The 25,695-nt window shown below is 35.3% G+C and overlaps 1 protein-coding gene across 1 annotated transcript; it reads right to left on the bottom strand.

The window, feature by feature from the left end:
- Nucleotides 1–16,233: 16,233 nt before the first annotated feature.
- LOC136220190 (DNA repair RAD52-like protein 2, chloroplastic) lies at nucleotides 16,234–21,118 on the bottom strand. Its single transcript, XM_066007953.1, has 4 exons — nucleotides 20,609–21,118; nucleotides 20,400–20,437; nucleotides 19,503–19,594; nucleotides 16,234–16,547 (listed from the first exon to the last, which is right to left on the bottom strand). The coding sequence occupies exons 1-4, from the start codon at nucleotides 21,010–21,012 to the stop codon at nucleotides 16,410–16,412; spliced, it is 672 nt and encodes a 223-aa protein (XP_065864025.1). The 5' UTR covers nucleotides 21,013–21,118; the 3' UTR covers nucleotides 16,234–16,409.
- Nucleotides 21,119–25,695: the final 4,577 nt, after the last annotated feature.

Raw genomic sequence — 25,695 nt, 5'->3', positions numbered from 1 at the left:
CTAAATTGTTTATAAGACATAAAGACTAAAAGGATAAAGGCCCAAAGGAAAGTCAAAGGCCCAAGACAACTCGGTCCGTGTAAACAAAACGCTGTCGTTATGGACAAAACGCAGCTCAGCATGAAGAAGGATCTGGAAGACCTTCTTTATCTACCTCGGAATGAAGCTGCTGAGTTGGACGACAAGGAGTACAAGACAGCAGCTGAGCAAGGAACAACTTCAAGACAAAGTATTTCTACTTTGGGTAAAGTTCAGAAGACACAGAAAGCTGTCTGGAAGACTTTGCCATAAAAGGCGAAACATTCTGCCTGTCTGTCTAAAAGCTGCTCAGCACTGACCGAAGACAGAAGATACAACAATCTGATTGGCTAACGACACTGAGCGTGTACTGAGTGACAACGACATCAAGCCGTTTCCCTCCAACAGTTATTTCGAAATTTGAAATAACCGATACCTCAAGTGTCACTACAAATAGGCCTTTCAGTTGCTTCATTCGATGCAGATCTTCAACAAGCCATTACGCTGACCAAATTTCTACTTGAAGAATCTGTGTGAAAAAGCAAAGCAAATACTTACACCAATTTCCATATTACTGTGTAAAAGTCTAGAGTGATTATCCAATCATCTAAAGTGTCTTAGCAATTGTTGTTTAGGACAATCTTTTTATCAATTCTAGAAATATAAAGGAGAGGCTGAGTACTCGGTTATAGTACTCAGCAATAGAATAGGAGTGAGTAGAGGTATAGAGGAAGGTACTCTTGTTATACTCAGCTTCTTGTTGTAAAAGGTTTGATGCTCAACCGTTAAAGAGCTCAGTAGAGAATTCGAAAGCTCGGAATGTGTTTCGGGGACAGGACGTAGGCATAGAGGCCGAACCTGGATAAATCTGCTGAGTAACATCGTTCTAACCTTAAACTCCTTCAATATATATATTTCTTGCTTAAACAAAACTGACCAAGTAAAGAGGTCACGCTGAGTTGTGTGCATTGAGTATCTGAGTTCAGGAATAAACTCAAGTGCTATCTCCTGACTCAAAGAAAGAAGCTGACTTAGTCACCAGTTGATTAAGCCAGTGTCTTACTTCACTCAGCGTGCTGTGTAATTCCTTTTCAAAGTAAAAGAAGTCAGCCTTAACGTACTAAAATTTTAAATAGTTCCTATCCCCCCCCCCCCTTGGAACTAACTTGTTACGTTATAAGGGACCAACAATTCTGGCTTACCGATCTTTGGAATGAGCACAATCAACGTATCATTAAGATTCAGCGGGATCCTGCCAGAACGGAGAATAGAGAAACATACCTCATATACATCAGGTCCCACTATACTCCAAAAATGCTGAAAGAAAGCCGGATTTAATCCGTCAGGGCCCGGACTTTTATCCGGATGCATAAAGAAGCAAGCATTTTTTACCTCATCATTTGAGAATGCATGAGATAGCAACTCATTTTCCTCCTGCATGACCCTTGATTGTACAAACGGTAGAAGTGCAGAATCATTATTACCCATACTCGTGAATATCCCGTTAAAATATTCAGATAGAATATTGTCTAATCCATTACCTTTTGTGCACCAATTACCGTTAGAATCCTTGAGACTCGAAAAGCTATTCTTCTTTCTTCTGTCTGTTGCGTAGGAATTGAAGTATTGTGAATTTGAATCACCATCTCTTAACCAAAGCAATTTAGCTCTCTGCTTCCAAAAATCTTCTTGTTTCTTTAATGTTGACATATATGCTAATGAGGCATGCTTGAATCTTTCCATTCCATACTCGTCCCTTCTTCCTTGTACGGCTTCCATCTGCAATCTGTACATATTCAAGGATTTTTTAAAATTTGATTCCAAAGAGGAACTCCACTCTTTGAGTGCATCGGTACAAGCTGATATCTTAGTAGATATCGAACAATTTTTATCAGAGATCCATGCTTGACAAACAACTGCTTCACAATGAGACTCCCTTAGCCAAGCATTCTCGAAACGGAACCTATTAATCACAGGACAGCGTATCCACATCTTACTCTCTAAAAGGATAGCCGAGTGATCCGATGAAATAGTAATAAGATTCCGAGTTCTAGATTCTACAAATAATTCTTTCCATTTTGAGTTGACAAGTGCACGATCAAGAGTTTTCTCAATCCATCTATGAGTACCTGGACCGACTTCCCACGTGAATGGATATCCATCCATGGGAACTGACCCTAAACCACTCTCCTCCATGGCTTTTTTGAATCCTTCAATAAGCCAATTCGGTTGACTTCTACCTCCTCGCTTCTCCTGCAAACTCATTATATCATTAAAGTCCCCTATGCAGCACCATGCATAACCCTCTTGGTCTTTGAGGGATCGCAGCAAATCCCAAGAGGCTCTCCGGCGATGTCTTTCCGGGAAACCATAAAATCCTATAACACGGCAGGTTGGTATATTTGGAAAGGTAATAAAAGCATTAATATGATTAACTGAAGATGACTGAATTGTAACTGTGACATTATCTTTCCATAATAGCGCAATACCACCCCCGTGACCCGAGCCGTTTACAATAAAATATCCACTGTATCCGAGCTTTCTACCAACCAAAATCACTTTCTCCTCCTTAATCATAGTTTCCATTAAGAAGGTAACCATAGGCCTATGAACCTTAACTAGGTCCATCAGAACATTAATTGTACGTGGGTTACCCAGCCCACGACAGTTCCTACTAAGGATACTCATTGGGCTAGGCGAATCTCGAGTCCGACTTCTTCATCATCAGCCAGATATAATCTCGCATACGCTTCCATCATACCCTTACCTTTATCCATAAATGATCTGCTAATAATGGATCACAGCGAAAAGAATAGAGAAAAATTCATAGAAAACGATCACAAACCCTTCTCACAGAGAGAAGACCTAATACCACTCCATGCGGAGAGACAAACTGCACTCCATGCGGAGAGACAAACTACAGGCTATTGGGTGACTTAAAATAGAGCGAAAATTTCGCCTTTAGAGCAAAGCAAATTAATCTTTCAAATTACAAGAAAGCACAAATTCACCAAATAGGATCGTGAAAAAACCCAATCATACATAGACAGACAATCAAACAATTCAAAAGAAACCAATAAAAACAAATTTCAAACGAAAGCATTACGAAACCCCAAATCAGAGTCGGAGCAAAACCACGGTAACAAAGACCGAAAATCCACTCGTTTCAGCGAAGCAGAGCCATCACGGCAGCAGATCCGCGAAATCGAGCGAGCATCATTGAAGATCCACCAATCCTCCACTCAATTCAGCCAAAATTAAAATTAATTTACTTTCACCAGTTTTTGCGTCGCCACTGCAACAAACCCTACATCATCAAAAACCAAATCGCCTCACCGCCGCCCTGCATCATCGCCTTTGAGTAATTTGAAGTTTAATGACTATAGATCTATTCATGGTTGGACCAGGCTGGGCTCGGACCGGATCTAACTGGGTTTGACATGTAATTAGTTTGTCCAATCTCAACTCAATCCATACAAAATTTGCATTGGGCTCGGGTCGGGCTGGGCCATATTAAGAGAACTGATTTCCAAGCACAGCCCAGCCCGCCCTGCTAATTTATTTTACATTAAAAAATTAAAAATTAAAAATTAAATTATGATTAGTATAAGATAGCAATCAGCAATTTAATTAAATATAGACTTCTTTTATATTTTTTATATTATTTCACGAAATATTAACAGTATGCAAGATTCTATTTTGTATTTCAAAAGAAAATATAGGTGTTGTACATGGTGTATCATATGCATTATATTTTATTAAGTTATATTTTATTGGCCCAGCTACTACATCTCCTATCACTTTTAATTCCCCGCCCCAACCTTCTTCTTCTAGCCCTCCGCTAACAACTCCCCGCCAGCCCAGCCCAGCCCTAGACCAACAGACTCTCCTCTCGCCCCCGGCCCACCGAGCCCGCCAAGCCTTCTAGCCTCTCCCTTACTACCCAGCCCCACTGGGCAAACTCCTACGGCCCACTCACTTGATCCCGACCTTCCCCCCCCCTTCTACCACAAATTCCACCACGCCCCAAGCAGCCTCCCCTATACCACAGCCACTTTCTCCTCCTCATCCCATGATGACCCGAGCCCGTTGTAGACACCGGGATTGGAGAACCGATGAAGAAAAATTACAAAAAGGGATCCAAATCAGTCGATTAAAATAAACTATGAGTCAATAAAAATAACAAGTAAAAACGTTGTTCGAAGGAACCGTGGAGGCCGGCTTGATTGAATTCGGAAATTAAATCGAGCGACGGGCGAATCGGTTCCGCGAATAAAATCTTAAATCGTCTCGCCGAGTTCGGGGTATTTCATGCTCTTTTCTTATTAATTTTATTATTAATAAAATCTCGGGTCGATAGGGTTTTGTTTTGGTATTCAAGCAATCCAAAATATATTTTATAAAAGCTAATTTTATAGAATCGGTTTTGACAAAAATCATTTTCGATAAAAATAGTTATTCTTTTAGTTATCTAAATATTTATTTTTATTTTTATTTTTTAATATATATTTAAACACGGCCCCGTCAGGAGCCAGTATTTACGTCACGGGCCGTTGGACGACCCGTGATGGGGCTGGGCCACCCAGGCCAGCCCCCCTGCACTTGGCATTCGGCCAAGTGCATTCTTTACTTTTTTATTAAAAAAAAAATACAAAATCATAATAATAAACAAAATCATAATAATAATAATAATAATAATAATAATAATAATAATAATAATAATAATAATGATGCCTAGGAAATTTCCATGGCTAATTTAGCTTATCTTTGGCTCCAAGTTGGCTTGGAGCCAAAGATAAACTAAGTTTGGGAGCTCCATGCCCATAAATAGGATAAATAGGATGGAGCTCAATGTACAAAAGAGGAAGAAATTAGACCCGAACCCCTGGCAAATTCTACCGAGACCCGAATTCTCTCAAAAACCCACAAAAACGACTCTAAAACACTAATCAATCGACTTGATTTGGAATCCTTTACCAATTAAGAGGTAATAATCCGAGGAACTAGACCCATTTAATTCTTTATTGCATTTTTGTTGTTTAGATCCATTTAATCCGTTACCAATACACTTTTATTGTTTAGATTTGTTAAGTTAATTTTTCGTTTTGCATTTGAACAAGTATTTGGTTTTGGTTTTGAAATAAAAACTTCGTTTGGATCCCAATACGAACCGTGACCCGATTTAAGGGTAGTTCGGGATCCAAATGTCGTAGATCCGTGTGTTTACAAATGTTTTGAACCATTATTTTCAATAAAACGTCGTTTTAGAATCCTCCGTTACAAACCATGACCCGATTTGGGGTAGTTTGGGGGCTAAAATGATGAAATAAAGTGGATCTAATAAGTTTTGATAAATCTGGAATTTCAAAGGGACTGTTTCTGTAATGTCCCGTTTTCTGTCAGTAAATACAGGTTAGTGACGGATTTTCCGTCACTAACTCTGCTGGAATTTTAAATTGGTTATTTCTTTGAGTTTTTTTTTGGCTTTTGCTTTTTTTTTATTATGTTATATATATATGTATAATTATGTGATCTATCTATTAAAATTATTTTGGGGTTATATGACTAATAATTATGTATTATATACCTATTTATTTCATATTTAAACATCTTTTATACTAATTTGGGCTTTGTAAAGTCACATGTATATATATATATGGTTTTGGGTTTTATTCAAGCCATGTTAGTTATTATTTTGGGAGATTATTAGTTTGGACATTTGGGATAATTAATTAAAAGGTACTTTTTGGGCCATTAAGTGGTGTTTTCTATTATCTATATTTAATATGTATTTTGGGGAGGGTTATTTTCTATACATTCATCATAAAAACTATTTTGGGGTTAAATACTATTTTCTTATTTACGAATCTTATTCATTTTTTACCTGTTTTCTTTATTAAGATAAAAAAATAGATTATACTTAATATTATTTTCATTATCATAAACAATTATACCATATGTTATTCTTTACTTCCTTATTTTTTTAATCTATAGATATACCCATTATTTTTGACCAAAATGTATACGTATATGTATATTTACCCCTCTTTTTGACATCTATATGTATATACTTCAAATTTGTTTTATTGGGTGAATTTGGGTTTGATTTGTTAGTTGTTGTAATCATATTCAAGTAAAGGTTAATTGAGTGAAAAAGGGAAAATAAACCACAAAAAAGAGAGTTTAATTTGTTCATTTAAACTAAAGTTTTTCTAGATATTCCTAAAGAGTAAATAAAAGGCTTTTTATCATTTTAAACCACTTCCTAAACATCATATTTTAAAACCTTAATTCGTTCCAACGACGGATTAAGCGAACCTTGTAATTAAAATCGTTTTCCTTATAAATGATAGAGTTTTGAATCGTTTTCCTAATTAAACGGTTTTGTACAAAAATAAATGGACTTGTATGCTTAATCACGATTTTGGGTTAAGACTTCTTATTCCACGCTTTCAAACGCTCGAGTCGTTCCAACGGCGATTCAAGTGAACATCATGTAAATTAACGGGTTTTGAAACGTATCTAAATCGTTCCAACGGCGATTAAGGTACGAACCATGTAAATAAACTCGTTTTTGGGGAGTGAGATTAGTGTATATTTAATCTATAATATAAAGCATAACTCACGTCGTGAATAAACTAGTCCTTTTTTCTATCTCCCTCTTTCTTCCATATACTCTAAATTCATGTAAATGGGTGATTTTTTACTAATATGGCTTTCAATAATATATGCTCAAAACGGTTTCCAAAACGAGAAAGAAAAGGTTTCAAATGAATTTTAAACTTACAGAAATATGCAATTAGTCCGTTAGCGTCTAACATGCTAAGTAGGAGGCCGGTGGTTCATAACCGGGCGATGTCGGGGTGTCTAGTAGCCTTTCTCCGGAAAGGAGCTAGCCTTCTCGGCTCGTACCTAAGTTTCCCGAACCCTCACCGGTCTCCCGCAAGGGATCGGTGTTCATTTCCCATTCGTGGGTGGCGACTCTTCCATACTTCGAGCTCCGGCCCTGCCGAGCAGCTTGATTCCGCGATTGGTTGCTTTCGGCGCCAATCACAGCATCTGTCGTCAACGGTGTCCACCCCCCGGTCCGTCCGGGCGAGGCCGCGGCACCTACATCCGTAATGGCATTTTTAAACCTCAATGCAAATTAAATCTCAATACCACCACCCTTTCTCCCCTACCTTTGAACCCTTCGCTTGCGTTACACGATTCCAATTGAAAAAATGCCATGTCCGATGAATATAGGGCTCTTATTGAAAATAAGACGTGGGTACTTATACCCTGTCCTCCTAATGCTAACATTCTTCGTAGTTGGTGGATTTTCAGGCACAAATTTAATGCAGATGGATCCTTTGAGAGGTACAAATCTCGTCTCGTTGGTAATGGTGCAAACCAACTGGTTGGCATTGATTGTGGTGACACATTTAGCCATGTGGTCAAACCGGCAACCATTCGGGCGGTTCTCAGCATTGCTTTATCCAAGAACTGGAGCTTACATAAGCTTGACGTGAAGAATGCATTTCTTCATGGTGACCTAACTGAGACTGTATACATGCATCAGCCCTTAGGATTCCAAGATCCTACTCATCTAGACTATGTTTGCCTGCTCCAAAAGTCTCTCTATGGCCTGACACGGGCCCCTCGGGTTTGGTATCAACGGTTTGCTACTATTCTATCCACCTTGGGTTTCTCTCACAGTAAATATGATCATTCTCTGTTTGTGTTTCGTCGGGGGTCCGAGACTGCTTATTTACTCTTGTATGTTGATGATATCATTCTGACTACTTCTTCTACTGCTTTAAGAGAATCCATCATACAGAAACTTAGTTCAGAGTTTTCTATGAAGGATTTGGGTCCACTAAGCTACTTCTTGGGTATATCAGTTTATCGGACACCAGGGTCTCTCTTTTTGTCTCAAAAGAAATATGCTTCTGAAATAATTCACAAGGTTGGACTCTTGTCTTCCAATTCATGCGCTACACCTGTTGACACTAAACAAAAGCTTAGCCTTTCTTCTGGTTCTCCTTATCATAATCCATCCGAGTACCGGAGTCTTACCGGTGCCTTACAGTATTTGACTCTCACTCGGTCGGATATCTCCTATGCAGTTCAGCAAGTCTGTTTGTTTATGCATGACCCCAGGACCCAGCACATGGCCGCCATCAAACGGATACTTCAATATGTTAAGGGGACTCTTGATTTTGGGCTTACACTTACTACATCTTCTATTGATTATTTAGTCTCTTATACTGATGATGATTGGGGCGGTTGTCTTGACACTTGACGATCCACATCAGGCTATTGTGTTTTTCTTGGTGATAATCTCATTTCTTGGTCAACAAAACGCCAACATACTCTCTCTCTCGTTCTAGTGCCGAAGCTGAGTATCGAAGGGTAGCTAATGTTGTCTCTGAAACTTGCTGGATTTGAAATCTTCTCCTTGAGCTCCACTGTCAGATTCGGAAGTCCACCCTGGTTTACTGTGACAATGTAAGTGTTGTCTACCTCTCTAGTAATCCTGTTCAACATCAACACACCAAACACATAAAGATGGATATTCATTTTGTGCGTGAAAAGGTTGCCAAAGGCGAAGTACGAGTTTTTCATGTTCCTTCCCGACATCAAATAGCCGATATTTTCACTAAAGGTCTACCACATATTCTTTTTGACGACTTCAGATCTAGTCTCAACATTCGACCTCCTCCCGCTTTGACTACGGGGGAGTGTTAGATATGTAAATAATCCTATTATTTAGGAAAATCCTATTGTTTAGGAAATAGATTATTTCCTTATTATTCCATTGATTGTAGGCTTAATTGTGTATTATGTATATAAACACTTCTTACTCAATGAAAACCTCAAGGGTTCCAATTATAACACTCACAACGTTGCCGGACGGCGGTGGAGAGGAAGGATACGGTTTCAAGAAACCCGACGATGGCGGAGAACTATTTAGGTTTTTTTTTGGTGGCGGGGGGTTCTATTTTTTATCAGATTAATTTATCCTGTATCTTTTTATTTTACCAAACTTAATTCTTAATATGTCATTATTCTCTATATATTATGATACTACACCATAATTTAAAAAATCTAGACTCAAATTCATAAATCATAAACCCTAGAAAATATATTCTAGACTTCTAATTTATAAATTCCAATCCTTAAAATATATTAAAAGTACTGATTTTACTAGTTTGACATAATCTAAAACTATGATTTGATATAGTTGTAAATAGTTTTTAGAATATAAATTTTTGTGTAATTTTTTCTAATATTATTAGTGAATTTATATATTTATATAATAAATATTTATTTTAAGTATCAATTTTATTTTTATAATTAAAAATAATATATATATATATATTTTTTTTTTTATAGTATCGTAGACCAAACCCATCTGAATTAATAGCAACTTAGCAAGTTGGGCTTGGTATTTTTGAATAAAAAACCATTAGATTCTGCCCCAACCTCGGGAATATTCACATGGACCTTAATGACCAAGTGATTTTGGTCATTCACCGTTAGATCTAGGCTTATTAAATCTAAGCCGCAGGATGCTTTGAATCTCCACCTTAGGATTCTAATAGCCCTAGATCTAATGGTGAATGACCAAATATTGTATGGTCATTAAGGTCCATGTGATCAAAACCGGCCCCAACCTAACCCGACTGATGAACATGTATGATTCACTCTCATACAATTGATAATTGGGTTCTTTACACAGAAGTCATATATACTAATAATATTAGTATTTAATCAATATTGATAAACTAATTCTTAATATATCAAAAGTATCAAAATTTATTCCACAAATATCAAACAGTTACTGATTTTTTTATTTTTTTAGAAAGCAGTTATTTATTTTCCAATTCATATTAAAACGTGGGAGTTAGAGTTTGACAAAATGACAAAAAAAAAATTCTCCAATTGATAATATTAAAAAATAAAGGTGATTTAATTCTAAATGTTTTTTTAAAACTTGTAATTCTATGTAAATTTCTTTTGATAATTCCAAACAAAAAGCCTAATACATCATTTGTGCACTGAACTTGTCTAATATGGTTGATTGGCTCCCTGAACTTTCAAAGTATCTCGATAGCTTCCTGAACTTGCATAAAATATTCAATTAGCCTCCTGAACTTGCATAAAATGTAATCAATTAATCACTCGGTTGTAAAAAAGTAAGTTAAATACGGAAGATATGTTGCACGCATCTTAAAAAAGTAAAACGATCAAGGTCCGGGTATGCGATTATAATATTAGAGAAGAAAATGTTTTATAGTTGAATAAGTAAGAAATTCTTTTTTAACATGTTTTAATCTATTTTGTGAAGTATGTAATAACATTCTAAGGCACGTGTAACATATCTTCTGCATTTGACTTACTTTTTTACAACCGAATGATTAATTCATTACATTTTACGTAAGTTCAGGGGGCTAACTGAATATTTTATACAAGTTCAGGGGGCTATCGATACACTTTGAAAGTTCAGGGGGCCAATCAACCATTTTGGACAAGTTCAGGGGGCAAATGATGTATTAAGCCCAAACAAAATTATTAATTTTATAAAACCTATTTATCCAACAAAATAATTAATTCACTACTTATTACTATTTTCATAAAATTTAATAATTAAATAACTATTATTATTTATTGAACATTTTACTTAAATATAAAATATTTATCAATTTATTTTTTAAAATATTGTCATTTTTTTTAACCTTTTGTATTGATTAAAAAAAAAGTTTCAGCAACAAGATTAATATTAGATTTGGCAATTTGTATTCCAATCGTATTCATGTTGTGTTATTTTTTGGTTCGTGTTAAAAAGAGTAAACCCAAACTCAATCTAAAAACTTTAATGTCACAATCGTACTAACCTGTTCGGGTTAGTGTCGATTTCATATCGTGTTTTCGGGTTACATGTAATTTTTGTATGCATATATATGAATGATAATGTTTAAATATATAAGAAAATATGGTAATGTTTTTAAATAATCTATGTCCGTTTTAGATTAGTATTTAGTATGTTAATACTAACCATCAAAAAATATGCTAACATCATGTAATATGTTTATAGAAATTTAGGAGGTCCGAATTATATTTACAAGTAATAATTACAATTTTATTATCTTTATTAATTAAGTGACATATAACAATACGAGAAAATATAACAATAATTTTAAATATTCATATCATTTCGTGTCGTTTTCGGGTTAGCATATCAACATTATACTTGCCCATGGGCTCAAGTATCCGTCCAGACCCATGTTCATTGGATCGGGCTTAGACAGTAAAAATTGATTTTAGGTCCAGTCCGGACCAGGCCCGCTAAAGCCCATCTATTTTTTAAATGAGCTTGAGATTGATAAAAATAGCACGGACTGGCTCGCCTATTAATATTAAGTAATAAATTCATATATTAAATACATAATTTTAAGTATAATTTTTATTTTTTATAATTAGAAATTATGTATATATTTTTAGGTGGGTTTATATGGGTTGGGCTTGAGATTTGATTTTTAAATCCGAGCCCGCCTAAATTAACAGTGGACCGGGCTGAGCTTGAACTGAAAGCCTGGCCGACCGGACCTTTGACAGGTCTAATCAACACTAACCCAATCCAAAAATTTACGTGTTAGTTTCATGTTAATCCAAAAACAATATATTATCTACTAAACTCAAATATTAAAATTACATATGGTGTAATCGGGTCGTATTACTCTTACCATCTCTTAATATATTTTCAAATGAATAAAGAAAATAATATTAAAACAAGACTTAATGTATATTTACATGTTTCCATTTATCTCAATTAATAGCTTTGAAAAAATATAAAACCCAATGAGGCCCACAGTTTGGTCCACTTTTTTTTTCCACGCCAAATGCACCGTATCTGCCACAAGGTGTATCTGCCGCGTGTAATGCGTGCATTACTCGTACCAATCCACTATCTTTACTTTTTTCAGCTTGTGAAATCGATGTCTGCCTAAACTAAGAATGAATGACAACGGATGCGGACACTATCCGACTCTAATGGAACTATCCGTATCCTGTATAAAATGGTATGAGATGGATATGAGATTAAAACCATTATCCTAACAGGTAATAGGACGGATATAGAAATAGCTATAGAGTACTCGATATCTGTCATAACTCTTTTATATATTAAAAAGTATTACTCCCTCCATTCCTTTTTATATTGGTAACATCCATTCGACATGCTTTTACAACTTAAAACGGACAACGGACAGTTATTCTTGATATTAGTAAGTACACACGAATAAGAAAGTATCCTGTTCCATTATGTTTTATATAAAAATTGTTGTTTTTTCACCAAACCAAATTGGATTCTTTGATAATGCTGTATATTTACATCAGTTGGAAGGCAAACAGATATAATAAATACAACAATCTTCTAATTTCTCAAAATACCAACATCTATCACATGTTAGGAAGGCCTCTACTCTTCATGATATAGATACAAGCCAAGGCCGAAACGGGCACAGGCCCTGCAAAAAGCTATTTCCTCCGCCGCAGCAACAGGGTCAACAATGTTCCCATCACTCGGTGATACCGTCCCAATTGACTCACGATGCGCCTGCAATGCCAACTCATATCGGTGAGCTTTAGAATGAACAGAGTAAATCATGTATGTCTCTAATCTACACACGCAGTGTTAGGAATAATTGAAATTACGATAAGAAAGAATTGTTTACCCAGTTGGATCGCTGCAGTTGGGCCCATCGCTTCAGTTAGGCCTATATATATTAGTCTCCATAAGCCCAACACGCAGATGAATGCAACTAAATGTACAAACATCAAGCAAAGGAATGTAATATTTTTCTACTTCAATGAACATTTTATTTCATTTCAGTCTCTTCCTTACGCATTGCCGAACTCAAATACACTCATAGAAAACAATCCTATGAGCGAAGATGTCTCATAACTAGTAAGGTTCAAAATTAAAACAGAAATTAATCTACACACAGACAAATGCAACTACATGTACAAACATCAAGCAAAGGAATGTAATATTTTTCTACTTCAATGGACATCTTATTTCAATCTCTTCCTTACACATCTCTAAATGCCGAACTCAAATACATTCATAGACATGCGAATGTAAATGTGCAGGGAAGAAGATGATTTTACTTAGAAGTCTGCGAGGTCTGAAATGTGACGATCTACGTCGCATATCGATGCGTTCGCGCAGTCTGCGAGTGAAATCATGAACTATTCTACTCGCAGACTTCGCGAAATAATCGATTCGTCAAGAAGATCGTCCCGTTTCAGGCTCTTTCTCATCGCAGATCTTCGCGAAATCATCGTTTCGTTAAGAAGAACGTCCCGTTTTAGGCTCTTTCTCATCACAGATCTTCGCGAAATCATCGACTAAGCGATAGTGATTTTCTGAAAAAACGCAGAGAAAACAGTAGATACTTACATTTTTCCCATCTTTCACCCTTAAAACGACAATAACAATATGATAAACTGGAAAAAATGATGAAAATAACGTAGAATAACCATTTCTTCGATTGTCACAAGAAGAAAGAAACCAAGGAACAAGTAGGAAAATGAAGATGAAGAACCATAGCTCCGTTTTCTAGGATTAGGAAGATGAAGAATCAAGAGATGAAGAGAGGAAGAAGAGAAATACATTATGATGTGGAAAATGGTGCAGATTTCGCGCAATTTAAAGGAAGAGAGGAAGATCAAAGGTGTGGAAATCATTTGGGGAAGAGCAGCGGGTTCGCATAGCCGAAAAGGAGAAGGGGGAAGATGAAAGGGTAAGAGTATTTTGGGAAAGTCGCATAAAAATAGTCTAGATATGTAGTAGGTTGAGTAATTGAGTTAAATATGTAAATGGATCTCCCATTTGACCAATTTTGTAATTTTTCCTTATTTTTGTTATTTCCTGATATTTTTGTTTAATTGTGTTTAAACTCTAAGACATTTCTAATGATATAGGTTATAGGGGTAAATTTTATTAATGGTGTACAACTTTTGCCTCATTTCACATTTTGGTGTACAACCTTCAATTTGTCTCACTAATGTATACGACCTTATAGATGACCTCCCACTTTAGTGTACATCCGGTAAAAATGACTGATCAACGTCCGGTCAACGCACCACCTCATCATTTTCATTTAATTATATTAGTAAAGTGGGACCCACAAATAAAATAAAAAAAATCAATTTTATCCTTTCCCTCTTTTACCCTTATCCCTACAAATCTTTATCTTCTTTTCTCTCTTTCTTTCTTGCTCTTCAAATTTATTTCTCTCTCTAACCCTTCTCTCTCTTTAATTTTTTTTCTCTCTCAACCTCACCTCTCTCTTTCTAAAAGCCCACCAATCTGAATTCCATTATATATATACAGGAAACTAAACAATAAACTTATTTTTGGGTTTTTGTTTTCTTGAAGTTGGTAAATGGAAGTTGCTGAACTTTATGTAGCAGGTGGTAGTTTGCCAAGACCCTATTCTTTTATATGGAGAAAATCGAAAGTTTTCTCGCGGATGATCTTGCTGCTTTTAGGAGTCAAATTGAGAGTTCCCGTCAATCTACCTCTTCTCCGTCGCTATTTCCGTATTTGTTCTTGATTGGCGATTACGATGAAGCTTTGATTATGGAGGAGGAAGTCGGTGCCGGGACTGCTCCGGACGCAGAGGCTAAGAAATCGGAAATCGATAGAAAAGCTGGAGGAGGATGTAAGAGTCAAAAAATCTATTTGCTTGGATGATATGTCTAGGTTCAGGAGCCAAACCTTTGCCATGATCTCATAAAATTAAATTAAATTTAGAAATCTTACTCCATAAAATAGTTGTTCATCTGGAATGATAAATATGGTTATACAAGTTGATTAATTCGTACTAATTTGTTTATTTGCTTAAAACAAGAGTATTTATATATAGGAATCTTCAAGAGAAGATGGAGATGATGAACAAGCTTTAAAATGGGCTGCAATTTAAAGACTACCTACCTATGATCGTCTCAGAAAAGCTTTATTCACCACTTGCAAAAGTAGAGCCACTTAAATTGATGTTGCAAACCTTGGATTTCAACGAACAAGTTCAAGTTCAAATGAACTGTAAACTATATTTTATTGCTTTAATTGTCCACATCCTCTCATGGATTTTTTTGGCCGTAACAGTCAATTGATCCACACATTATATGTTCAGACTGTCAGAGAAAGAAAGAAATTTAAAGAGAGAAAGGTTAGAGAGAGAAATAAATTTGAAGAGTGAGAAAGATAGAGAGAAAAGAAGATAAAGATATATAGGGATAAGAGTAAAAGAGGGAAAGGATAAAATTGATTTTTTTATTTTATTTGTGGGTCCCACTTTATTAATATAATTGAATGAAATTGATGAGGTGGCGTGTTGACCGGATGTTGACCGGTCATTTTTACCGGCTGTACACCAAAATGTGAGGTCACCTATAAGGTCGTATACATTAGTGAGACAAATTGAAGGTTGTACACCAAAGTGTGAAATGAGGCAAAACTTATACACCATTAATGAAATTTACCTAGGTTATAAATATACATGTTTTCTATATTAAATCATTTTATATTATTATTTTAAATAATATAATACATAATTTAATTGCATTTATATAATAATTTGTTGATTAACAAATAAGAAAATATAAAAAATACAAATTCGATTAATCCTCCAAAGACCCTATCCGTCCGACTAGCGTCTAACGTCTTTTATAACCTTGTTCAACGCCAAATGCACCGCATCTACTGCGTGCATTACACATATCAGTCCACTATATTTACTTTTTTCGGTGCTACATGCACATCATCTACCGCGTGCATTACACACGCCAGTCCACTATCTTTTCTCTTTTCAACCCCAGATGCACCACATCTGCCGCGTGCGTTACACACGTCCATCCACTATCTTATTCTTATTTTGTCGTGTGTATCTGCCGCGTGCATTACACACGTCCATCCACTATCTTTTCTTATTTTGACGCCAGACATCTGCCGCGTGCATTATACGCGCCAGATGCAACAAGGTCTGGCACCTTGCAAACTACACATTGCCTCTTCATCCAGTTTTTCTTCTCTTAAACAAGAATATAAAGCTTGTAAACAAAGTCATAAACATACTTAAATTGGTAACATCCATTAGACATGCTCTTACAACTTAAAACGAACAACGGGCAGTTATTCTCGATATTAGTAAGTACACACGAATAAGAAAGTAATCTGTTCCATTTTGTTTTATATAAAATTGATGTTTTTTCACCAAACCAAATTGGATTCTTTGAGAATGCTGTATATTTACATCAGTTGGAAGGCAAACAGATATAATAAATACAACAATCTTCTAATTTCTCAAAATACCAACATCTATCACATGTTAGGAAGGCCTCTACTCTTCATGATATAGATACAAGCCAAGGCCGAAACGGGCACAGGCCCTGCAAAAAGCTATTTCCTCCGCCGCAGCAACAGGGTCAACAATGTTCCCATCACTCGGTGATACCGTCCCAATTGACTCACGATGCGCCTGCAATGCCAACTCATATCGGTGAGCTCTAGAATGAACAGAGTAAATCATGTATGTCTCTAATCTACACACGCAGATGAATGCAACTAAATGTACAAACATCAAGCAAAGGAATGTAATATTTTTCTACTTCAATGAACATTTTATTTCAGTCTCTTCCTTACGCATTGCCGAACTCAAATACACTCATAGAAAACAATCCTATGAGCGAAGATGTCTCGTAACTGGTAAGGTTCAAAACTAAAACAGAAATTAATCTACACACAGATAAATGCAACTACATGTACAAACATCAAGCAAAGGAATGTAATATTTTTCTACTTCAATGAACATCTTATTTCAATCTCTTCCTTACGCATCTCTAAATGCCGAACTCAAATACACTCATAGAAAACAATCATATGAGCAAAGATGTCTCGTAACTCACAAGGCTCAAAATCAAAACAGAAATTAGAACCTATGTTGCACGGAAACGGAGACGCAAACTGAAATGGAAACAGAAACAGGGAAACTTTATTTCTAAGAAAATTTAGCAAGGAAACGGTAATGGAAACGGAAAAGAAACAGAAACGGACATGAACCGCTAATGAAGAAGAGTCTCCGTGCAACATAGATTAGAACCAATGTTCCCACAGAAAAAGAAAGGTGTAAGTTCAAAAATCAGGATATTTGAAAGGTATTGATTTTATCCACAAAGGATTGTTATCCAAAGGTTTGTATATGAATCTGCATAAGAATAAAATCAGACTTGACCAGAAGTTATAACTTTAACTAGATGCTAAAAAATAACTTGTTTTGAATTGACATTTGTAAGAGATCGTAGAAAACCTCCTAGAATATAGGCACTAAATTGGGGAATCAAAGATGTCTTAAATAAATGTTCTTTAACTATGACCATGAACATGGATGGATGACTTTATAGTCTCATAGGGAAGCAAAGATGTCTTAAATAAGTGTTCCCGCATTCTATCCTCTATATTCGAACTATAAGAATTTGTGAAAAAACTTTAAAATATAAAGGTGCAGCTAGAGTTATCAACTGTATGTCACAGTAACTAAAATGCAGTACTAATTCAAGCTCAAAAATGCAAAAATATCTGGAAAAGACATTTGAGCTGCTGAACATGAAGAGGAAAAATGACATTGACTTCAAGTGACTGGAGCAAGAAATGGAAGACACATATCTTAAAGGGGTAACAATTTGGTGATCTCCTAACTCATGAATAATTATCAGGGTAATGTAAATTTGTGCAAGGAAACTCGATTTCGAACAATCAACTAAACAGCCAATATAAGAAAAACACACAAAAAAAAGAGGGTCAGAAATGGAAGAGTTTACAACTCATCTGATATATCTCAGTAAAGAAAAGAGAGATACAGACAATAGAAGTGCAGAAGCAATGCTCCAGGAACAGTCCCCCTATCTCTCAAAGATACAGCAAACAACCCACAAAATGGAAGAATATCCTAAAAGTTGCCTCTAAAATCAGCAACACCTGCATATACAACTACCAGCCAAGACTCATACTCATACGCTCTCTTCCAAGAGTATCAGTTTCTAGCTCTTTCTTGTAGAGTAAACATGCCACATTTTTTGTCTATGAGATAGTTGGGTTACAACAGTCATATTACTTCTATTAACCTTCTCTATCTAATTGCTATGAATATTATGGAACTTTGATTAAAGAAATCACTTAATCATGGAATCAGAGAAAGATGATGAAAAGTTGACTGACTGGAAATCAGCATTAAATAATTCCAGAGAAACTTCTTCAAAATCATTGGTGTATTATTATATATACGTTTATTTCACAAAAGTATCTTGTTCAAAGTCAAGTCAAAGCAAGATATGCAAGTATACAATTGCATATAACTTGGAAACAACAGACATCAATTCAGTTAGTCTGCTCAACTGAACTGTACCGAAGAGTTAGTTCAGAAAAAAAAAAACTGTACCAAGGAGTGATCCTAACAATCAAATCGCCTCTTAACTCTCGAAACCAAACTAAACACAAAATTTACTATAGTTATTTTAGTTATTGGGATTTTTGAAGAGGTCATTCTTCTTTCAATTTGATCATTGGTCCAACAATGAGGGAAAAAAAATATAGATCATTGAAGGCCTTAAGTAATGCAAGTCTGCATAGCCGAATCTTATCTAAACATAATTCCATCTTACAAACTGTTGAGGAAGGTGGATCAAGGTCCACATTCCTACCAAATAGACCCACAAAGACCAAGTGAAGAAAAAGAAACTCTAACCCATCATACATCCTATATATAGCCCCCAATAATGGACAGGTACAGGGGCTCTCCTCTCACTCACTCTCTCTCTCTACTTCGTCTCTCTACTTCGTATACTCCTACTAACTTTAGGATCGGAGTGTATCCAGAGGGCCACCCCAAGCGCAGGACCGGCAACCAGAAAAGCACCCCTAGTTCAGGTACCCAATCATAAACTAATAAAAAATCTAAACCTCCATAGAAAATAAACATCACAATCCAAATCAACAATATATTGAGCAAACATATCAAGGTATTTGCACTACAGGTATTCTTTTTTTAGGTATTAATTTATCAAAATTATCAGTAAATATTGATTTATAGTAAGCTAAAATGTTATCAAATAACCCAGAAAACCAAAGTAAATAAGTTGAGCTACCAAACTCTGCTAGTGCTTGTCCTTAAAGATGAAATGTCTAAGCATGATGTAATTAAAAGATTATGAACATACTAAACAGAAACAAAGCTAAAGCTTAAATAAATATTGAGGCATGATCCACCGGGTGTCTGACCAGCCAGAACCGTAACCGGATAAATTATCAACATAAATAAATCTTGACACAAGTTAATAGTTAGTATCATTCAACTTAATTCATAATTCTACAGCTTCAATAGCAAGGTACACACTGAAAAACAACTTGTAAAAAGAAGTACAAAGATCATGAGACACACCTCTCCATCTGATCCTCGTACGGTAACACGATACACCACAGACACACTTCCATTGTCAGAGAATATAACATCACGTATTTCACCGCACCATCCTGCCAAATGAGAAATAGCTTACTAATTATAAAATAAAATAAAAATTGATTCTGTAATATAGAAAATTATACACAAGGAAAGTTCAAGGTGATTTTTGCACAGCCCAATACAGTTGCAGTTGCATTACAAACTAGCTAACTCTGGTGGCATATTATGGATAGTAACTATCTTTATAAGCTTCAAGTTGGGTTTGTAACTCACATCCAAACACACAGAAACATGTATGTTTAAAAGAAAGCCAAGCAATCATCATACATGACACCAATAGTATTTTGGAAATTCTCAGATAAATGAGATAAGACAAACTGATGGCTAAGGTTGGGCATGGAGTGGATCGAGAAGTGAGAGTAGCTGGAAACAGTTTGTTTCCAAACAGCAATAGATTGTACGTAGATGTTATTTGTTAAATTCTCAGAAAAATGAGGGTATATCAGGATAATAGGATGTGAAGTGAAACCAAAACAAATTGAGTTTCTGTATTCAAATTGCATAAGTTAAGATTCATATTATTGATAAATCTTACATCATTAATACTAAATTTTCTCTGTTGATGAATGATGAATCCACCTCATAAAACACATTTTATTATTATTATAAAAACACCAAAATTCTTGTATCCAAACAAATTACAATGTATCCAACTAGGTATGCAATGATGGTAATGCGATGGAGATGAGCATAGCAAAAATCCAGAGTAAAGAGCTCGGTAAGGTAAATTTAGAATGAGATCTTGAGATCACACCGTTTTTGCGTGTATATAGAATACTAGAGCAAAAGAGAAAAAGAAGGAAGAAACAAACAAACCAGGAGCATAGAAGCTTAGCATACGATTGGCATGGTACCTAGAAAACAAAATCATCAATAATCGAAATCAGAAACAGATCAATTTAGGCCTAGACAATTGAAATGCATAATTGAACAGAAATTAGAAAAAAATGAAATGAAACAACAGAAAAGCACAATTAATAGCACATACCATGGATGTTTCAAAAAAAAAAAAAAATAGCACATACCATGGGATTAAGGTAGTGGCGGGGGACGATGGCTTGATGATGTTATCAGGAATTCTCTTGTTGAGATCACGCAAGATCTCAGCAAGAGGGCGAGTGATACAGGAAGAGTAAGAAGAAGAAAATGATTTATCCAAAGGCACAACATAATTGGAATTCAGTACGCCTTTCTTCTTATCACCATCGCTTCCGCCTCCGCTACTACTGCTGTTAGCATTATTGTTACTGCTTCCGGCAACAGCACATAAAAGCCGCGTTGATCGCCGCCTCTGATTATTCCACAAACCTACACCTACACCACTGTAGTCAAAACTAATAGTGCTCATTTCAGATGATGACAACGGAAAGTCGACGACCACCGGAGAAACTGATTTTGCGAGAAAGACGCTGCTGTTTGGCAGAGCCATTCTTTTCACGTTCCTGTTACGCAGCCGACGACGACGCCGCCGCCCAAAAAGGAAAGAAAGAAAAAAAAAACTAAACCAAATGGTAGATGTAAATGATATCAAATAGACCACCACCACCACCACCACCACCTACCCCTAAACTCGTACTATTCTTTGATAATTACTCCTCATAGCTGCCACCATTGTTCACGTGAACCTTAACACCGTTAGATTTACCTTCTTATTTTAATCTCGACCGTCGATTCTAATGAACTCTTTAATTTGTTTTGGCAAATAGTAGTTGTTAGGTGATTAGAACGGAGGGAGTAATGCCGTGTTCTTTATTGTTTGTTTTTACCGGTGTTCGTCGGTCGGTTCGGTCTGAAAATCGAATCGAAATAACCAAAAAACCGAATAGTCATAAAAATAAAAACCGAATCTAATTAAATAATAATAAATAACCAACCCGAATTGATCGAATTATTTCGGTTGGTTCGGTTCGATTATTCGGTTTTCTTATATTCATTAACAATTATTTTTATGTAAGGATAATATTATACCGTCAACGATGTTGTTGGGTACAACAATTTTTATTTTTCTTTTTGGATTGAAATAAAAAAAAACAGAAAAAAAAAACATACAAGTTTTATATAGAAATGAAATCAATTTTAATTCCAAATATGAATTAGTGTACAATTGTACTAAATTAGTAGATAAACATTAAATAGACCAATAATATAATTAGTTTCAGGCAATCCAAAAACTATCATGCTTAACAAAAATTCTAATAATACAATTCTAAATCAAATATAACTTAGAACAATAAATAACATACATTAATTATATAATAAATCTAATTTTAATTTATTTGGGTCTGTTCGGTTAATTCGGTAATTTTGATTTAAAAACCGAACGGACCGAAATTACCGAAATATTATAAAAAATAAAACCAAAACCGAACCTAATAGACCAAAACTCGTACCGAAAAATCTGAAATTTATCGGTTCGATCGGTTATTTTGGTCTGGTTCGGTTTTTTAGCACCCTTGTTTGTTTCCGCTTAAAAAGGAGCGTCGTTTCACTCCAAATCGCATTAAATATTGTATTTGGTTAGGTTTATATAACCGCATCGTTTAGTATTTTTTTAGAAACCGCAGTCTTTTGGAGCTTTTCACGACATAAACAGTTGTTTTTAGTTATTTGTTATTAATAAAATTATCCTTCTTATTTCATACAATATGTTTGTTAATTAATTTAAAACATGTCCATATTAGACATTTTAAATCCGAACACACACAGTTCAATATAATTTTACCAAACACTAATAATTAAACAGCTAATAACAAACAACTAACAGTTTACTGCAACGGCAAACAGCTAACAGCAACCGCAACAGTTATTAGCTAACAGCTGAACTAAACAGGCCTTTAATTTCAGTAATATTCAGTTCAGTAGCATTCAGTTCAGTATTCAGAATTAGTTCAGTTCAGTAACTTATCATTACTTATTATAATTAATTTTTATAAATATTTACTATTATTATTATTAGAACCATTATTATTTTTATTTTTATTATTGCTATTTTTAACGGACTATATTATTATTTCAGTTTCAATAGAATTCAGTTCAATTCAGTTTTTTTTTTCAACCAAAAAGAACACTGTTTATATAAAATACAAGGTTGTAAGAACCAAACTGAATCGGCCGATTCAACCAGAACTAGTCAGTATTCTGGTCCGGAGATAGCTTAATATGGTTAAAAACCATTCTGATCAAGTCATCTTCTGGTTGCTATTTAATTAAAAAAAATAAAGAATTTCTACATATAAAGGGGCTCGAAAAGAATGCAAGGTTGTAAGAACCAAACTGAACCGGTCGGTTCAATCGGAACTGGTCACTATACCGGTCCGGAGAGAGCTATATTTTAACATGGCTAAAAACCGGTCAGAACCGCTTGAATCGATCCCGGTTAAGCGGTCTGATCAGGTCGTCTTCTGGGTTGCTATTTAATTAAAAAAATCTGCAAATAAAGGGTTCAATCGGAACTGGTCAGTATTCCGCTCCAGAGAGAGCTATATTTTAACATATCTGAAAACCGATCCGGGTTAAATGGTGTGATTAGGTTTGTAAATGAACAGAGCCGCTCATGAGCGGTTCGGTGATCGGCTCGATAAAAGCTCAGCTCGACTCGGTTCGATTTGTAAACGAGCTGCTCGTGAACGCGATTTACTGGCTCGGTTCGTAAACGAGCCAAGCTTGAGCAGGCCAAAGCTCGGCTCGAAAGCTCGCGAGCAGACTCGATTAGAACATTTATGAACAAATTTTAGTTTTGTAGAAAACTATATAGTTTTGTGTTAGTTCACAAATATCTAAACTTAATATTATTTCATTTGCTATTAGACGAGTTCGTTCACAAACATAATAAATGAGTAATAGACGAACTATTTGTACGCATCTTGTTTATTTATTCACGAACTTTGCTTGTGAGCTTGTTTATGTACACAATTAAAGAGTTATTTGTGAGCAAACTTCACAAATATAATTAACAATTTACTCACAAATAATTCATGGTTAGATAATTTTCTTAATGAACCAAGTCCAAAAGAGGATTTTGGGCTCGAAACAAGCTCGAAGCTCGGCTCAAGCTTGTTGAGCAAGCCAAAGCTCGGCTCGGGCTCGGCTCGTTAATTTTATAGCAAGCTTGGCTCGGGCTCGAGCTCGTTAATTTTATAGCGAGCCGAGCTTGAACAGGCCAAAACTCGGCTCTGCTCGGCTCGATTACAGCCCTAGGTGTGATCAAGTCATCTTCTGGATTGCTATTTAATTAAAAAGAATCTACAGATAAAGGGCTCGAAAAGAATGCAAGATTGTAAGAATCATACCGAACCGACTGGTTCAACTAGAACTGGCCATTATTCCGGTTCGAAAAGAGCTATATTTTAACATAGCTGAAACCGGTGAGAACCGCTTGAATCGATCTCAGTTAAGCGGTTTGATCAAGTCATCTTCTAGATTGCTATTTAATTTAAAAAAAAAGTCTACATATAAGGCATTCAATCGGAACAGGTCACTATTTCGCTCCGGAAAGAGCTGTATTTTAACATAGCTGAAAACCACTCCCGGTTAAATGGTCTCATCAAGTCATCTTTTGGATTGCTATTTAATTTTTTTTAAAAAATTCTACAGATAAGGGAGCTCGAAAAGAATGCAAGGTTGTAAGAACCAAACCGAATCGGCCGGTTCAACTGAAACTAGTTAATATTTCGGTCCGAAAAAAGCTATATTTTAACATAGTTGAAAACTGGTCAGAATCACTTGAATAGATCTCGGTAAAGCGGTCTAATCAAGTTACCTTCTGGGTTGCTATTTAATTAAAAACAAAATACTATAGATAAGGGTTCAACCAGAATAGGTCACTATTCCGCTCCGGAGAGAGCTATATTTTAATATAGCTGATAACCACTCCTAGTTAAATGGTCTGATCAAGTCATCTTCTGGGTTGCTATTTAATTAAAAAAAATCTACAGATAAGGGGGCTCGAAAAGAATGTAAGGTTGTAAGAACCGAACCGAATCGGCCAGTTCAACCGAAACTAGTCACTATTTTGGTCCGAAAATAGCTATATTTTAACATAGCTGAAAACCGGTTAGAACCGCTTGAACTTATCCCGGTTAATCGATCTGATCAAGTCATCTTCTGGGTTACTATTTAATCAAAAAAATCTATATATAAGGGGATTCAACCGGAACTGGTCACTATTCCACTCCGGAGAGAGACCTGTCCCGGTTAAGCGGTCTGATCAAGCCATTTTCTGGGTTGCTATTTATTATTTTATTTTTAAATCTATAAATAAGGGAGCTCAAATTTGGGACATCTTAATCTCAAACATGCTTCTCAACCACCACATTAATATACAACTTATGATATTTATCAATAATTAATAAATGTATAATCATATTTTTCAAAAAAACAAATAAATGTATGATTAAAAAAAAACAAAAAACAAATAAATGTATAATCATATTTACAACTTAAAATATCATTTAATACTATTTTTTCCTATTTTATGTTTTGATAATTATTATATAAAAATTATTTTATTTTTCTAATATTAATAAAATTCTTAAACTTTATATATTTATATAAAAAGGAAGCGTAAGTTCGGTCTACATTAAAATTTATCTAATTGGATGATTAATAATGATTTTGACAATACTTCAATACAACACTCTAAAGTGGGTTTAAAACGCATGGAAAACGGTAAAATACTAAAGCAAAGATAAAATTACATATAAATCAGTAGCTGAGAACAGTCGGTCGAAACAGATAGAATAGTTTGCCACAGACAGACATAACAGTTTGTATGAATGCTTTGAAATTAGTATGAATACTTTGAATTTCAATTCAAACCATGTTGAACTTTGAACACCAATTAAATTTGTCAAAGTTCACATTTATCCCTTTTCTTTCCCTTTGTTCACACATTATTTTTCTTTGTATTCACACTCCAAAATTTGCCTATAAATACCATGCTTTGGCATAGGTTTTGGGCATCCTAGCAATTGATATTAGATTGCTAGTTTTGAGTGATATTCTCTAAGAGAGAATTGTGAGGTTTTGGATGTATTGGGGTTAAGGGTTTTGAGTGTTATTTTCTCTATTATTTTGTACCACTTTTGTCTCTCTAGTGGAATAATTTTCGGTC

This window comes from Euphorbia lathyris, chromosome 2 (genome assembly GCF_963576675.1).
Source record: "Euphorbia lathyris chromosome 2, ddEupLath1.1, whole genome shotgun sequence".
NCBI lineage: Eukaryota > Viridiplantae > Streptophyta > Magnoliopsida > Malpighiales > Euphorbiaceae > Euphorbia > Euphorbia lathyris.
This window is presented reverse-complemented; position numbering and strand designations above follow the sequence as displayed.

What these genes read in the sequence shown, in the direction of transcription:
- LOC136220190 (XM_066007953.1), bottom strand. Translation starts at nt 21,012, where the DNA reads ATGGCTCTGCCAAACAGCAGCGTCTTTCTCGCAAAATCAGTTTCTCCG. An exon ending in GCTAAGCTTCTATGCTCCTG is followed by an intron (nt 19,595 to 20,399) that starts GTTTGTTTGTTT and finishes CTCATTTGGCAG; the next exon opens with GATGGTGCGGTGAAATACGT. An exon ending in TACGAGGATCAGATGGAGAG is followed by an intron (nt 16,548 to 19,502) that starts GTGTGTCTCATG and finishes TTGGCATTGCAG; the next exon opens with GCGCATCGTGAGTCAATTGG.